The sequence below is a fragment of the Paroedura picta genome, chromosome 16 (genome assembly GCF_049243985.1).
Source record: "Paroedura picta isolate Pp20150507F chromosome 16, Ppicta_v3.0, whole genome shotgun sequence".
Taxonomy (NCBI): Eukaryota; Metazoa; Chordata; class Lepidosauria; order Squamata; family Gekkonidae; genus Paroedura; species Paroedura picta.
The window spans coordinates 27630500-27648154 of record NC_135384.1 but is presented as its reverse complement, the minus strand read 5'-3'; the positions used below and the strand labels follow the sequence as shown (position 1 = coordinate 27648154).

Below are 17655 nucleotides of genomic sequence, written 5' to 3'. Positions count from 1 at the left end.
CGGTCACAAGCCGGAATGCAGAGATTAAGCGTGAAAAACTTTAAGGCGATTTAAAAAAAAAATTGAAATAACTAAAAGGACATGTGTTTATAATTCTAAATATTTTGTATCCTGGCACATAATTTCGCTATCTGGGATGCAACTTGAAGAAAAGCCGAGTCCAGGAGCACCTTAACGGTGACCAAAATTTTGGGGGGTGGGGCATGAGCTTTCATGAGCCACAGCAAGAAGTGAGCAGGGACCCCCCAAAGCTCCTCCCCTCCAAGAAATTTGGTTCGTCTTGAAGGTGCTCCTGGACTGCTACAGACAGGCCGACACAACTAGAAGTGAGCAGAGATTCCTGAAAACTCTTCCCCTGCCGCCAGTTTTGTCCAAGGTGCTCCTGGGTTCCATCTCTTTTCTACTGCTGCAGACTAATATGCAGACCCATCTTGATCTGTCTCAAAAGATTACGATCCCTATCACGTGGCGGGGTAATCTGATGATCTGTTTGGAAATATGAGGCCATTGTTTGTACAGGAGATTCCTGGAGAGACGAAAAGCCATGCAGGGAAGAAGGGAGAACAAAGTGCAGAGAACGGGTAGAAGGGGTCAGAGAGCGGTTTCTAAAGTTAAGCCAAAGAGAGGCTCCCCATTCAAGGAGATACAAATTTAAAGCCAGCTAGCGTTTCCCAATGTCCAGTCATCTGACTGGATCAGCCCAGCCCACAGGATAATTCCCAGCAGCCTCCAGAATCGTCAAAAATGTTTTCTTTTCCCCTGCGGTAATAGACAGATGTGAAGATGTGGTCAAGAAAGAAGAGAGATGGCTTTGAATTCTGGACCACAAAGGTCAGGGATGAAACCCGCATATGCAAAAAGAGAAACCGTTTATTCTTAGAGCTCAAAAATGGTTAAGAACCGTAAAAGAACATCATATCTATCGGGCAGATGTAAAACACCTCGATGTGCACACCCAAAGGCCAGCTAGTTTAGACTTAACGCGTTTTGATCCTACTGACCTTCATCAGAGGTCAATCTACAGATACGCACAGTTGTAGATAACAATTTTTTCAGTTGACAACAAGGGGGGGGGGAACTTCTTTAATCTGATTTTGGTCCTTTTCCCACAGAGAAGCTCACAGCAGGACTTCCCAGTCGCCAGGGGAGGGACAGGAAATGTTTTGCTTTTGCTCAGAAAGCCACAAACGATGCAACAGAACCTAAATAACAACAACAAGGACATTCCCAACCCCAAAAGAGGACAACTATTATAAAAGCCCCAAAGTGCCCCCCCCCTCAAAAAGAGAGGCCGTGGTGAAATTAGCTATTTCAGACCCTGTCGAAATCTTCTTTCTTCTTGGTGTGTTTTTGGCAGCATTGTTAAATATCACATCCTTGCAGTTTTCTTTTTGCAACTTGGCCTTGGTTTTCATCCCCCCCCCCCATGCCTAGCTTCAACACAGTCATACTTGGAAGAGCTGCATATAGCCATGTACTTTTGAATGTTGGCAAGCCAGTTTGGTGTAGTGGTTAGGAGTGTGGACTTCTAATCTGGCATGCCTGGTTCGATTCTGTGCTCCCCCACATGCAGCCAGCTGGGTGACCTTGGGCTCGCCACGGCACTGATAAAACTGTTCTGACCGGGCAGTGATATCAGGGCTCTCTCAGCCTCACCCACCCCACAGGGTGTCTGTTGTGGGGAAAGGAAAAGGAAGGCCACTTTGACACTCCTTCGAGTAGAGAAAAGCGGCATATAAGAACCAACTCTTTCTTCTTCTTCTTCTTCTTCTTCTTCTTCTTCTTCTTCTTCTTCTTCTTCTTCTTCTTCTTCTTCTTCAGGAGAGGAGAAATCGCTTTAAGAACCTCCCCCCCCCCATTTCTCCCACAGCTACCTATCTTTGTCTCTAGAGGATGTTTTCCAGGACATCTTTTAGAAGTGGCACCTGATTTTTTTTTTTAAATCCTGACCTTGTTTCTGTGATTTTCACAGCACTCTCACACCTCTAAACACAGCCGTCGTTAAAAACAAAACAAAAACAGGCTAGCTCTGGCCACCAGTGGGAGCAGGGGGGATAAGGAAGAAAGATCCAGGGTGGGAAACCCCTGGAATTTTGGGTATGGACCCTGGGGCGGGCAGGGACCTCAATGGGGTCCGAGGCCACAGACCCCACACCCCAAGCATCCTTTTTCTCCAGGGAAACTGATCTCTGCCATCTGGAGATGAGCTGTAATTCTGAAGGTCCCACTTGGAGGCTGGCATCCTTGTTAAAAAGCTACAGAGGAAACTCTTAAAGATAGCAGAGTAGGAGCCCTGAAATCAGTTGGCAATCTCTCTCCATCTCTCTCTCTCTCTCTGGCTCTGGAATTCATGTTGTCTTATTTATTTTATTTTCTTAGATTTTTATACCGCCCTCCCATACGGCCCAGGGCGGTTTACATGGGAACATTGTGGGATACGTAGAACATTATACTTTAATAACAGTCACAACGATACATCAATGACAATTCCCACAGTAAATATAAGTTTAACAGGTTACCATAATTAACTCATTGAACAATCTCAATAGAACAACTTTAACAAGCCTTTGGGGAGGTCAAAAACGTTCAGATTATGGAGGGTTTGGTTTGAGGGGGACCGCCAGATGTTTCTAGGTCAGATTAAACTCGTCTCCCTCCTTGCCTCCTCCCCTAAAAAGTCATCCCTGGCACATCTGGGAAAGGCTGCATTTAAGGAAGGATTTGGACCTGATTGTTGTGAATCTATGGGCCCTCTGACCACCTAAAAAAAAAAAAAATTAAGACAGGGGTCCCGCTAACTTTTTGAGCCTAAAGGCACTTTTAGCATTCTGACATGTCATGATGGGCCTGGTCCCAAGATGGCTGCCGAAGGAGGCGGAGCCAGCCACAAGATGGCTGCAGCAGCCTAATTTTGGTGAAGAGCCTTTGCTGCTGCCAAAGCAACAATTTTTTAAAAATGTACACAGCCAATCAGATCTTCAACTCAGAACTGTTACCGCCCACTTTATAAAAATATTTGTCGGGTGCTGGGAATGGTCCCTGATGTAAGCGGTTGCAAGGGTTTTCCACCTTGGAGCGATCTTGTTAAAATTAGTTGAAAAGAAACCAGTATTCCTTCTCACCATCTTCCAGCTTTCTAAATGCCAGATAAACATGTCTTTCCCCCACCCCTTTCTACATCGGTGACCTTAAAAGTGCAGGAATGGCTGTGAGGTTTTCCACTTCAGCAGGGTTAATAAACTTTATGGCTAAACATTTTTTTTTCTTTTGCCCTTAATAGATTCATGGAAAAGAGTCTCCCCCCCCTCCCTTGCAAATAAGCTTTGAAGCATCCTCCCCTCATCCCCCACCTCACATCCCCATCCCATACTGTTTTTGTGCCAAAATAGAAATAGATTTCTTTTGTGTATGATATATATTTTCCGGCTTTCAAGGTGAAGCCTGGCTCAAAGCCATCTGGAAGGGCTGTCGCTACTGGGGGAAATGGAGCCAAGCCGCTCTTTGGAAAAGAAAGATGCAAAGGATTCTGGGAATGTTGACAAGAGGAATTCCAGACTCCCAGATAGGGATGGCCAAACAAGAGCCAGTGCAATATTTGAATGCGTTAATTTGTATTCATGGATGCAAATGTATGCATCTGTCCGGGTTAGCAGACATAGCTCAACTCCATGAACGACAGGCATCAATGTAATGTCCATGGAGAACCAGGTTTGATTCCACACTCCTCCTGGATGAGCTTGGGCTAGTCACAGTCCTGTTAGAGATGTTCTTCCAGAGCTCGCTCAGCCCCAGCTACTTCACAGAGTCTCTGTTGTGGGGAGAGGAAGGGAAGGCAATTGTAAGCCACCTTTGGTCGCGAGAAGCGGGGCATAAAAAACAATTCTTTTTCGTCTTAATCTTTCTCATACCTTTACCCCACCTTCTACGCTGGTTTTATGCTTTCGGTTTGGCTGGCTGCTGGATTCCTTTGCCGCTTCTGTTCGTTTCCTTTCTCCAATTGCATTTTAAGCGTCTCGCTTTGCTCTGGGAAGTTCCCCGTGAGCTGCTTGTTGGAGAGGCAGCATCGACATTTACAAAATTAAATAAGTAGAGGGAAAGGTGACGGCTTGAGCTGTGGGAGAGACAGGGGTGGGGTGGGGGTGGGGGGGTTAAAAACGGGCCAGGGCTAATTTTAACACCGCCCGAGGGCTCTTCCCACTTCTGTTCTAGACTGTTCAGTTTGCGAGCATTAAAAAAAAAAAAACCCACAAGGAAGATCAGCGTTATAGTCAGGATATATATTCGGGAAATTTAAACCATTGGCACTCCGGATAACTAGAGAGAAAGCAGAATTGTGTCTTTTACAGTTGTGCAGCTGGGGGGCAGGGGGGGATTGTTAAATCCGTGGATTCAGAGGCGGTCGTGGACGCTGGTGGCGATCTGAGCTCTTTATTAGGACCCTGGCATGGTACCACCAGAACTGAGAACTTAACTGAATACCCCCCCCCAAAAAAAAACACCCAAGCTACACAATAGAGCAGGGGTATTCAAACTGCGGCCCTCCAGATGTCCATGGACTACAATTCCCAGGAGCCCCTGCCAGCGAATGCTGGCAGGGGCTCCTGGGAATTGTAGTCCATGGACATCTGGAGGGCCGCAGTTTGACTACCCCTGCAATAGAGCTTCCTGCCCATGTGTGCTATTGGTCAGTTTCCCTTGAAACTGACTGGATCCGGCAGACGGGATCTAGCCGCGCATTGGTCAATTTCGTGCCGGCTAAGATCCTGCCACGGACCTCAAGCTCAGTCCTGGGCAGGGCTACAGACACAACAGGGATACGCCACGAAAGTAGGGATGCCAGCCTCCAGGTGGGGCCTGGGGAAACAGCTCATGTTTCAGAGATCAGTCCCCCCAGGATACAAGAGATGCTTTGCAGGGACGACGCAGTGGCATCGGAGGTCCGTGTCCTCCCTGTCCTCCATCCCCAAATCTCTGGGAGTTTCTCAACCTTAAGCGGGCAACCCTGCCCCCCATCTCCTTCAGTGGCCAGGAAAGACCTCGCAAACTCCACCAGAAAGTTATGCTTTCCACCCCGCTGCAGAGCAAACCTGGCCAGCCAATGTGCCTTTTCAAGAGCACCACTGGTCCTTCTCTGCTTGGCACCAGCTCCACTGGCCACTAGTAGATCCTTAGGCTCTCCCGGTCCCAGCAGGTAGTAGGGACATAAGGTTACCAACTCCAGGTTGGTAACTCTCTGGAGGTTTGGGCACAGAGCCTAAGGAGGACAAGGACCTCAGTGGGGTAAAATGCTACTTTCCGTCGCACCCCACTGATTTGTGTGGTCTGGGACAGGTGTGGCCAAACTGTTGCTCCCCAGAGGTTTATGGACTACAATTCCCATGCCGGCAGGGGCTCATGGGAATTGTAGTCCATGAGCATCTGGAAAGCCACTTTTTGGCCACCCCTGGAGGAAAGGAGAAGCCAAACCTGGAGGCTGGCATCCCTGTTGCTTCTCCTTTGCCCCCCCCGTTTTGTGAAACCTCAAGCTTGGGTTGGGTAGGCCGTGGCAAGCCATGCCATTTGAAGCCGGGTTCATCTTGAGTTGAATAAACAAAAGCGGGACTTGGAGAAAAGGAGCCCAGGAACAAAGAAACCAGCTGCTTTGGGAGAGGTGCAAATCTTTCTGTCAACAATGGGGACATTCTCTTTCTCTCTCTCTCTCTCTTTCTTGCTCCGGAGGCTGTTGTTTTTCTTCCTCAAACCCGGCGAATCACATTCCACACTGAGGACTAGGTGACTGCCAAGTCTAACGAACAAGGAAACAATTTTTCACTGGGCCTGTTTCTGGCCGTGCGCGAAAATTCGTGCCCAACCTGTACTTTCTCATCTATTTGTTTCCTCGTTAAGATAACTTCTGTGAATATTCTCAGTGGAGGTTTTCCTGCGCATTGGACTGGGCAGAAGCATTTGATGCGGTTTCCTTGAAGAAATCCCGCCGCTGCGAAAAGCTTTATGATCATTTTAAAAACCTTGCAGGTGTTGGTCCTCACTGACATTCTAATTCTGACCCTGAATGTACATTGATTAATTCATTCGTTGCCATTCTAATTGTTCAGGTGTCAGCTGTATAAAGCTATGCATGTGTGAAAGGCCAGTTTGGCTACAGGGAATTTTTATTCAGGGATTAGGACAGCCCTTTTCAACTTTTTTACCCCTGAGAACCCCCTGAAACATTCCTCAGGCGTAGAGAAACCGCAGAAGTCACGTGATCGTGCAGGATATGGTGCGGAAGCATAGCTGTGGACACGCCCACCTGTGTATATGACCCTCCCCTTCTCACCCAAACCAGGCCCATCATTGACCATTGGAGGGGGGGTCGGTCAACATGGCCGTATGTGGTCATACCATCTGGGACCTCCACTGGCTAGCTATCCATCAACCCCTCCTCCCCCCCCCCCGAACACTGGGTCTGTTGAGCTGGGGGGGGAGGTGGGATTGTTGCTGCGAGGGGAGGGTTAAAGGGGTATAGTTTTTAGGGGATTTATTGTTGCGCCCCGCCACGAGCCACTATATGGGAGTGGCGGTATACAAATTGAAAGATAGACGGATGGATGGATGGACGGATGAATGGTTGGGTAGATGGATGGTTGGATTGGGTGAGTGGATGGATGAATGGTTTAACAAATGTAAAAAATATATTAAAAATTACCTAACTCCCTCGCATTCGGGAAACCCTTCCAGGAACCTTTCTTAGCTCCCGACACAAATTTCAAAGTTGTTGTGATGTTTGGCAACATGCCAAGCTCGGAAGCTGGAGGTCCGGCTTCTTCAAAGCCATTTGGGGTGATCCTAAGGAGTCCTGTCTTTCCGTATCCCCTGTAGCTGTGCAGCGCCTGGCACAGAGCCATCTGGAATCCAACAGCGCTTGGATGGAAGAAGACTACGCTGAGGAGGCTGAGGAAGAGGAAGAGGAGGAAGAGGAGGAGGAGGAGGAGGAAGAGGCTCAGGACTCAGACGACACTGTCAGGGAGATGCCAGGCCTGTGTCAGCCAGAAGGTAAAGCAATAGCAGGGGACCAGAGAGGTGGGCAGGGGGGGGAGCCAGCAGGGGGCAGCAGAGAATATACAGACACCCAGTTTTTGACAGCGGGTGGCTTATTCGGTGTTTTTTTTTTTTTTTTGCTAAATAGCCTCATAATACAAAGTTTGAGTCCAGGGGTGCTTTTCAGACCCACAAGGTTGAATTCCGAATATTGGCTTTTGTGTGCATGCCACAGCTCTTCAGATACAAGCCCACGAAAGCTTGCACCAAGAATTAAACTTTATCGGCCTGAAAGGAGCCCCTGGACTTAAAACCTCGCTCTGTTGCTTCACACCAACAAGTTTGTTTGTTTATTCGTTTATTTATTCATTCATTTGGGAGATTAGATGTAGATTTAGGCCGTTAGATGAAATTCCTGAGCGTTGGTGTCTTTTTAAAAAGAATTTGCTGGAAAATAAAGTTAGCATCTTTTAGGGATTAGATTTTAATGACTAAAGACTGTTTAGAGTGTGATCTGTAACTAATTTCGTTCAGGGTGTTTGTTGGGGGTAAGACCCATGGTTAATCTGTCAATGATGATGTGCTTTGAGTATCGCGATCTTTAACCTTTTATATTTCCGCATCTATTTCTTATATTTAAAAGTTTTTAAATTGTAAAAAACAACAACAACACCACCATAACAAAATTCAATCCAGGGTCAACTTTAAGACTAATATCGTTCCATTCTGGGCAGAAGCTTCCATGCACATGCGCAGTTCTGCAGTGATCCGATTAAATGTGCATGAACATGAAAGCGTCCTGAAATTTTACTGGCCTTAATGTTGCCTGCAAACTTTCCTCTGTCGCTTCAGACCCGCTTGGCCACCTACCCACCTCTATTGCTCCAAAGGTTTCCCAGCCCTAAATCCCGACTGCCGGACACCGTCCCTTCCCCTGTTTCTTCCGGCACATATATATGAACGCACTATTGCCTGGGGTGACATCTCGGAGGGGTGTGGTGCGCGCGGGCCTGATGCTTCCTGAGGTCGAGCGGTTCTCAAGCACGTAGGCTGTTACCTTGGCGACGCCTTTCTATTTAAAAGGCTTCCTCCCGCTGCTTGACACGGATCCTGCCCGCTTGGGGGTGCGCGGCGTGTGCGGAATATATTTGCCTTCATTTAGCACCTCTGCTGTCAGGGAGGAACCTGTAAATGTCCACAGATACACATATGCGCAGACACAATGCTGCTCCCAAGCCCACTGCGGGGAGATGCCAATCTCCTAGGAAACCGGCTCCCTTCCCCGGCAGGAAGGAGATGGAAGACAAAAAAACGGTGGCATCACCAGGAGGCCTTCTTCTCTCTCCCACCCCCGGTCCTTCTGTCCACGTTGACACTTTTCCTCTTGCATCTCAGGAGCAAAGGTGTGGCACGCGAGAACCGTCGCCAAGGGTTTGGTGCGCCAAGTTATGGAATAGTTTTGGAAATCTAGCGCTGCCAACGTCCAGGAGGTATCTGGAGATCTCCCACTATTACAGGCGGTCTCCAAACGATCCTGTTTCCCTGGAGAAGAAGGTTGCCTTGGTGGGCGATCTTGACAATGTTGTACCATGTTGAGGCCCTTCCCTTTCTGAAGCCCTGGCCTTCCTGGTCTCTGCCCCGAAAGTGTCCAGGTATTTCCCAACTAGAGTTGGCTGCCCTCTGGAAACCGGGCTGGGCTTCATTTTGACCGGCAGAGCGAGAGAAAGAAGAGCAGTTTTAATTTGACTGTCCCCTATTGTTTGGGTTTGGGGTGGGAAGGGGCAGCATGCGACGAGACGCTGGTTGACACGCATGAGGACTAGAAACATTTATTTTTTAAAAAAAATGGCATGGATGTGATTTATAGCTGGCCTTTCACACAGAGTTCGTGGATACCTGGAGAGCCACAGTTTGGCCCCTCCCCCTGCTACAAGGCTTCAATATTTTATTTTGTATCGACTACCTACTGGGCACTGAGGAATAAACTCAGCCTTCTCTTTCTCATCTAAGGTTGCCAACCTAAGGTTTGAGATTCCTGGTGATTTGCAGGGGGAGCCTGGAGGAGGGAAGTAGCTCAGTAGGGTCTAATGCTGTAGAGCAGGGGTAGTCCACTTGTGGTCCTCCAGATGTTCATGGACTACAATTCCCATGAGCCCCTGCCAGCAAATGCTCATGGGAATTGTAGTCCATGGACATCTGGAGGACCACAGGTTGACTACCCCTGCTGTAGAGAGTCCCCCCCCTCCAAAGCAGCCCTTTTCTCCAGGGGGACTGATCTCCATCACCCAGAAACCAGTCATAGCTCCAGAAGACTTCCAGGGCCCACCTGGAGGTTGGCAACTCCACACATAGGATCTCAGAATCCCAGAGCTGGAAGGGACCTCCAGAATCATCCCAGCTCACGTGCTTTTGTTACCCATTGCAGGGTCTCGGGGGCAGAAGCAGACGGGGTCAGGGACCAAGGCAACCTTGCTCAGGCAATGCACAGGTAAGAGTACAACTGCTTCGCCCTCATTTCGACCGGGCTCCAGTGAGTGACACAATGAAGGTGAAATAGAGTGAAGGGCAATGGGCAGTAAAGAGTCAAGCCCCTGGGCTTTTGGTGGTTCTGCAGATGGGGGTGGGGATTTCAGGAGGGAGGGTCTCAACGGCAGCCCTCGCCCAAATGCTTAGCTGTCGAAGGTGTTGGTGTCCTCGTGCCCTCTGGGTCTGGCATTGCTTCTGCCAGCGCTGTGCCGGTTAGGCAGTAAGGAAGGCAGTTCTCCAGAAGAAGATGAAGCCCAGTTTTGCAATGAATGTTTAAAATAGAGTTCTTGGCAGCTCTGGAAGGGCTTCCCAAATGGATGGGAGTTCATTAAAGTTTTAGATATATATATATTTAAAAATTGTTAAATGTTTATGGGGTGATATGTTTATATATGGTTATGTCGACCCCACCTGGAGGGGGTGGGAAGGGGAGGGGCTTCAGGTGGGCGTGTCCACGGCTTTGCTTCCCAACCATATTCTGCACGATCTGCCACTTCAGGGGTTTCTCAAGGGTAAAAAAATTGAGAAAGGCCATGTCAAAAGAACAGCACTGGCCAGGTGAGTTGACAGCAGCAGACTGAAAGGGCCAAATATTGGGGAGGGGCTGGGGCTCAGCGGGAGAGCCTCTTCTTGGCATGCGGAAGGTCTCTGGTTTGATCCTTGGTCCCTCCACTTCAGGGATCTGTCAGGAGAGATGGGAGAGACCTCCGCCTGAGACCCTGGAGAGCTGCTGGCGGTCTGAGCAGACAATTCCAACTTTGGCAGACTGAGGATCTGATTCCGCATCGGGAAGCTTTGTGTGTTCAAACAATAAAAATCTCTGCTCTTTGCAGGACCCTTTCAGTGCCCAAAGCACCCCCCCCCCCCATCCACATTATCACGTCGCAACCCTTAAAAGAGGGCCAACAGGAATACTATGCCCATGTTGCTAATCACCCGATCAGCATCGTATTAATAATGAATAACAGGGTTAATAATTAACTGAGGCTGGCAGAGAGCCCCCAGGGAGCTGGAGGCTGAGCTACGTATCACCTGCCCATTAAATAGCTGGAGCTTCCCAAGCTCCTATTGGCAACCCTAGTTACAGGGGGTGAAATTTGGGAAGGTGGGGGACCAAAGCAGAGATGGGATGCCCTAGTGCAGGGTTTCCCAACCGAGGTCTTTCGAAATACCATTTTAATAGCTGCTGCCATCGAAAGGATGACACCATGACTCACGTCCAAAATCCAGTGACCCTGAGTTGCCCCTGGACACAGATTTTTATACATTCAGAATAACTCTCCCAAATTAGGCCGTAATCAAATCAGCCCCTCTGTACACCTGCAGGATAAACATGTCCTATTAGCTCAAGACTTATTAGCACCCTTCTCACCTTGTTTAGAATTTTCCCCCTGCATGGGCCAGCTGCCAGGCACCATGCAGATCTCTTACACTGAATCAGGTCACTGCAGTGCGTTTTTCATCTGTACAAAGTGGACTGTCCATTTCTCTAATGGCAGGATGCTTTAAAAGAGGGGAAAGCTGTGATGGTCACTCCGTCAGCCAGTCATCTCATGTTCTCCTCCTTACTTTCAATAACAAAAATCACCCCTGTTTTTTTTTTTTATTTTGCCCCCCCGCCCCCCATTTGTATGAAATTCTACATGACCTAAGTTGATGGGGAGATAATATCAAGGGCTGCGCTGGAATGGTCAAGGGGAATTGGGTGTGTTCTCACCTTTAAAAACCCCTGTGTCGAGGGGTTGTATGCACACTTTTCGGGTGTCATATCCTGTTAAGCTTAACTCAAATAAATGGATTCGCCCTGATGCGGTGATTGGACTCTAAATTTTCTGCCTTCCACAACGGGGGTGAATGATCTAGAAATCCGCAGGCAGGGACCACAGTTCTTGACTAATCTGGACACACAATAACTGAGTCCTGAGCGGGTAACCTAATGAGAGCAGACAGATCAAGGAACGGAATGCGCAAAAGGACCTGTTTCTCCTGTTTCTATCGTGACCACCTCTTCATCTTCGCAACACGCAGCAGGGGTGTGTGGGTTGTGAAAAAACTTCTCTCCCATTTTCTTTCTTCTCTCCATCACCATCTCCCTCTGAAGTCTTGGAAAATAAGCCCAAAGATTCGGAGCAACCCGTCTATCCAGCCCTCTCCAAATCGCAGAAACGGAAAGGTAACTTTGGGACCTGCGGGTCAGATTTTAACAGGGAATGGAGCACTTGGGTCAGCCAGGTGGGCTGGCTGGCTTGCTTGGAGGATGGAAATCATGGCCCAGAGCCTCAAAGGGGCAGGGTAGCCGTTGTGTTGTTTATTAGCGTGTGTAAAGCAGGGATTCCCAACCAGGGGTCTTGGGGGTCTGGTGAGGGCTCTGGAGGGGGTCCTCAGCATTTCCTCTTCTGCCTTAATGGATAGCATGTTCTGGCAGGGGCTCATGGGAATTGTAGTCCGTAGATATCTGGAGAGCCACAGTTTGGCCACTCCCGCTGTAAAGATTTTAAGGCAAGAGCTGTTCAGATGCAGGTTGCTTTTGGCTCCCTGTGGGGAGGAACCCCCGGACTTCCTTGACCTGAGCTGACCTTGTTTAGCCTCTGAGACAGGACCGGACGGGGCTGGCCCAGGCTATTCGGGTCAGGGTGCAGCTGTGCTGCCCATAATATATGCACTCATTCCATGTCACCCACTCTGGTCACAAAGGATCTGCAGGTCTCACAAAAGCTGTGAACGGAGACCGCAGCACCCCAGTTCTAAACGCACCTGTGATATCACCTTTCGGTTCTCTGCAAAAACAAAACAAACACAAATCCTTGACTTTGGTTGTTATTGCCATGGAAACAGAGGGCTGTGGATCTTCCCTGCGATTGCACGGCTTGGAATGGCTTTGTGCCTTGCTGGATGAACAGCAGGGGCTGCTTACGCAGAACCAGGAAATAGATGCAGATTTTAAGAGTTCACTAAGTTATATGGGTCAGGGATTTTGGTTTTCGGGACGCAGAGGCGGATTTCTTCAGCGCAGTGTTTTCTAAACCTGTACCTACATCCCTTTTGTTTGTCCTCCTCTCCACACATGCACACACACACACACAGACACACACACACACAAATAATGCAAGTAAATGCACATCTTTCATAGCCTGCCACAGCAAATGTTGCTTAGAAATGATAGTGCGGATTTAAGTGGTGGCAGCCTCAGGGGCCCATTAGGAAGGTTGAGAACCACTGTCCTATACAAAGTTATTTTCTTCTAAGCATTCCGGTGCTGTAGCCTCTTGCATATTTAATCTCTCCCAACAGACCAGGGGTGGCCTGCGGGGCCAAGAAAGTATCCCTTTTTTTCTTGTTTGTCACTGAAGTTTGGTCCTCATAGGTGGGCAGAAAGTATCCTTTGCTGGATCCGTAGAGGAGGTCCAGGAGGAGCCGAGCTGTCCTGGTGAACCTGAGAACCCTGACGGTGCCGAAGGAGCAGAAGTGGGCCAACAGAACCAGGAGGCAGAAAAGGAGCTGGAGAAGGGAGACCCACCCCCTTCAGGTAAGGATGCCTCTTTCTGCTCTGGGCGTTTTGTTGGCAGCAAAGGGCAGGACTCACCATAATAGGTTTAAATGTGGAAATGTACCAGTTGGATATTAGGAATCTAGTATCAAAGCCTGTTTTTAAAAACAGGCTCTAGAAAGGGATGGCAGGCAGTAGGGCTCCTGCCGTAGGGTGGCCCAGCCAGTCTTCCCCTGCTCCCTGGTGGGCAGGAAGCCTGGGAGCACGGCAGCCCAACCACAGGACCTGGGCCACCAGGTTTAGGGCTACGTCCGTGGCACTGCAAAGCATTGCTGGCAAGTTCTTTTTCCTCCCTGCCAAGTGGCCAGAAGCGGCAGGAAAAAAGAGGAGGATGGGGCATGGAGGGCCTGTGATTGGCCCTCACTGGGGGAGTGCCCTCTCCCTCTTGGGTGCATTTCCCCCACTGAGGGCAAATCAAGGTTGGTTTTACTCGGTGCATCGTCCGCACACAAACTAAGTATTATGAGGGCTACAAATATTTTTTTTACAGTTATGGTCTTTCAGCAGTGATGTCAGCTGCCCAGGGAGGGGGTGATCTCCCCCTTATTGGCAGCCTTCAAACAGCAGCTGAACACTCATCGGAGATGGCAGGGGCTTATGGGAATTGTAGTCCATGGACATCTGGAGAACCGCAGTTTGGCTGCCCCTGCTCCAGATCATAAGAATCATAGAATCATAGAATCATAGAATCATAGAGTTGGAAGGGGCCACACAGGCCATCTAGTCCAACCCCCTGCTCAACGCAGGATCAGCCCTAAGCATCCTAAAGCATCCAAGAAAAGTGTGTATCCAACCTTTGCTTGAAGACTTCCAGTGAGGGGGAGCTCACCACCTCCTTAGGCAGCCTATTCCACTGCTGAACTACTCTGACTGTGAAAAACTTTTTCCTGATATCTAGCCTATATCGTTGTACTTGAAGTTTAAACCCATTACTGCGTGTCCTCTCCTCTGCAGCCAGCAGAAACAGCATCCTGCCCTCCTCCAAGTGACAACCTTTTCTTTCTTAGTTCCTCTTGAAGTTCTCTGTTCATCCAAACAGGCTTCTTAGAGCTCCTGCAGTGTTTTCGTATTTCTGGGATAGTCATTGATTGAGCATGCAATAGCTCTTGTTTGAGTAGCGCCCACCCTTCACATGCTCCCTTCCCTTCCAGCATTCTCGTCCATGGTATGACACTCATCATGTCTCTGAGTTTATTAAAGTTTGCCCTACGAAAATCCAACATCCGCATGAAGAATGCATGAAGAACCCCGCTGGATCTGACCAGTAGTCCATCTAGTCCAGTCACTCACTTCTTTCACGCTGAAGCCTCTTTTACCAGGATCTGGCTCCTGGCACATATTAAGTCAGGCTTTCTCAACCAGCGTTTCGTCATGTTGAACCCCCCCCTCAAAATGACCAATGATGGGCCTGGAGGGGGTGGGACAGGGAGGGGCCCTGGGTGTGCATGTCCACAGCTCTGCTTCCCAACCATATTCTGCATGATTGCATCATTTCTGGGGTTTCTCAAAGCCTTAGGAAAGTTTCAGGATGGAAAAAAAAGTTGAGAAAGACTGTATTGAGTCTTTATTTCTTCTCGACTTTGTTTTCCCTTCTCTTTTTCTGTGGTTTACTACCTCCTGCCTTCTGGCACAGTACACAAAGAATAAAGTAACAAAGGCCAGAGTCCGATGCCAGCACAATAACGACACATCCAGGTTCAATAAAGAAAGCCGACAAGAAGAACTGGACCTGTTTGTTGCAGAATGAAACAATAGTTTGCTATATTAAAATTTGAGTCCAAGGGCAACTTTAAGGCCAAGAAAGATTTATTCAAGAGCTTTCCGGGGCATGCACGCTTCCTCAGACAGTGGGACAAAAATCATAAGGAATGCAGACAGAAGGAGAGAGTAAATCAGTAGCAAATTAGTAAAACAGCATCGCATTCCAAATACGCAGTATGAAAACAATGCATACTTGCTATGTTGTCAGTGAAAAGTTTCTTCTATAACTTTTTCCTCTCCCCTCCTGCAGATCACATCATGGACCTGAGTCAGTCTGGATGGGAAGAGAGACCTCCTTGTGCCATTGACCTGGAAACCTGTTCCTCCCCGCCCCCTATCCACAATACCACCTAGCACAAGAGGAGGAGAGCAGACGTAATGGGAGACCTTTGCTGTCTGCTCAAAGCTCCCCTTTTCCACTAAGCCAGACTGGATGGTTCCTTTCTCTTTTATCCTTTTGGTTCTGTTCTGCACTTTGTCTTTCTTTTGGTTTGTGCTTGGTTTGTGTTCAGTGAATTATTTAGCATGGAGGAAGGGAGAAGGAAGGGGCACCCAGAAGGCACAGTTGCAGAGAATTAATCCTCCGGGATCAGAGGCAGGCTACCTTGGGTGGCCAGGAAAATTGCTACAGGAATTAGCTCCGCAACTGGAGAAGGGGCAAGTCAGGCCAAATTCCCGGTGCAGAATCAGTCCCACGACGCTTGCTGCGTCTGATGGTATGAGCTCTGCCTTGTGAACCACTGAATCGACCTTACACTGGATCATAGGCTGAGTGAAGCCAGTATTGTCCTCTCAGACTGGCAGCCGCTCCCCAAGGTCCCAGGCAGAGTTCCGTTGCATTGCCTCCTGTCTCTGAGCCTTCTGGCCGGGGACGCCGGGGATTGAATTTGGGGCCTTCTGTGTGCAAAGCAGATGTTCTGCCACTGGGCTGCAGCCCCTCCCCTATCACAGGCTGGGATTAAATTGTGCATGTCTGTAAATTGCCAGTGGACGTTTCATGCCACAAATCCAAGGGATCCAGGCAGCCGGAGGAAAGAGAGTTTGCTGTTCGGCTTCCTGGAAACTGACTCCGGAAATGTACAAAAGGCCGTCTGTCTTGCCTTTGGATTCAGATCGGCAGAAGAGACAGGACTGCCCCCCTTCCAGCCTCCTGTTCCACACTGCCCCCCTCCCCAATATTCCATCCCTGTCTCCCAAAGCATTCAAGATGCAGTCCACTCGTATGGTAGAAGTTGTTTTTTCTCTCTCTCTTTCTGTGCCCTTTGACCACTCCCCTTCCTGCCTGCCTCTCTGCTCTATTAAAGCTTTGTAAATAAAGCATGCTGGCTCAAGAGTGTGGTTTTATGGAGTGGGGGTGGGTGGGGAGGGGCGGTGGCCAAGCAATGAGGTGACCCTCGGTCCACCTGCCTTATTGCCTCAGCCCAGGCGAGCTACAGAAGGAACGGTTTGCCCTGCACGAGTGGAGCAACCCCCCTGCCCAGTGAATTGTAAGTGCATGACCAGAGAGGTACTGGGGCTGGACTGGGAGATGGGATCAGCAGGCTGAGGGCCTGGTGGTGGCTCTTTGCCTGGCCACTGGCTACTTTGGGGTTGTCCTAAGCTCTTAGGTTCACAGGCAGAGTGCTGCCCAATGCATTTCAGCATGCCCCCCCTCCAAGAAGTCTATGATGCTTGGTCCATAATTATATGAAAAGGGGGAATGGATAGAGCAGCCAGCCTCCAGGCGTTGTCTGGAGATCTAGGATCTCCTAGGATCACAGAGCTCAGTTCCCCTGGAGAAAGTGGCCACTTTGGAAGGTGGAATCTATAGCAGGAGTGATCAAACTGGCTCTCCAGATGTATTCCTGACATTTGGGTGGTAACAATGGGAGGGCTTATGGAGCTCTGTCCCCACTGCTGGACCTCCTGTTGGCAGCTGGGTTTGGGCCACTATGTGACACAAAGTGTGTGACTGGATGGGCCATTGACTTGACTCAACATGGCTTCCCTTATGTTCTTACATTGATTTCCTCCAGCCTCCCTGAGTGACATCCTTGGCCAGCTCCAGAAATAGGTTCCCTCAGGCTTCCTCGGGAGGTGGTGGGTTCTCCATCTTTGCAGATTTTTAAACAGAGGCCGGGTAGCCATCTGACGGAGAGGCTGATTCTGTGAAGGCTCAAGGGGGTGGCAGGTGACAGTGGATGAGCGATAGGGATGTGAGTGTCTTGCATAGTACAGGGGATTAGACTAGATGACCCAGGAGGTCCCTTCCAACTGTATGATTCCAGGTGTGCCACTATGACACTGAGCCAGTTGGCACATTCATTAACAATCACTCTGGCTTAGACTGGCCCAAAATACAGCCCATAAAGGTGTGCCAAGAGCTTCTTGTAAAACTCCGCCTGATCCGAGCAATGGTATGTAAAGCTAGTTTGCAGTTCGGCACAAACAGATTTACAGATACAAATCTCGGTTTGGCCGTACATCAAGCAGAGATCAATGTGGGTTTTCTGGCAAATAAGACACTATGGCCCTCTCCAGGGGGTGCCTGTCTGCCTTGCAACAAGTTAATTGCCTGCATTCAATTTCTGCAATCCATATGAAGAGCTGGTCAGACCAGGTGCACAAGACTGCTGCGTGTGCATCTGTGGGATGAGGGAGGCGGCAGCCCAGAATCCACTGTGCAGGCAGAACGCCCCACCATAAGGTTTTGCTCCCAGGGAATCCCATATGCTCTAGGCCAGGGCTAGTCAAACTGCGGCCCTCCAGATGTCCATGGACTACATTTCCCATGAGCCCCTGCCAGCGTTTGCAATGGGAAT

General features: G+C 49.1%; 1 protein-coding gene across 2 annotated transcripts in view; it reads left to right on the top strand.

The window, feature by feature from the left end:
- PPP1R1B (protein phosphatase 1 regulatory inhibitor subunit 1B) overlaps positions 1-16172 on the top strand; it is a 123468-nt gene extending 107296 nt beyond the window's left edge. For both annotated transcript variants that reach the window (XM_077315646.1, XM_077315645.1), the window contains exons 5-9: positions 6862-7035; positions 9446-9508; positions 11648-11719; positions 12911-13072; positions 15105-16172. In XM_077315646.1, the coding sequence (XP_077171761.1) occupies positions 6862-7035; positions 9446-9508; positions 11648-11719; positions 12911-13072; positions 15105-15208 (575 nt within the window). In that variant the 3' untranslated portion in view covers positions 15209-16172. The remainder of the gene's footprint in view (positions 1-6861; positions 7036-9445; positions 9509-11647; positions 11720-12910; positions 13073-15104) is intronic.
- Positions 16173-17655: the final 1483 nt, after the last annotated feature.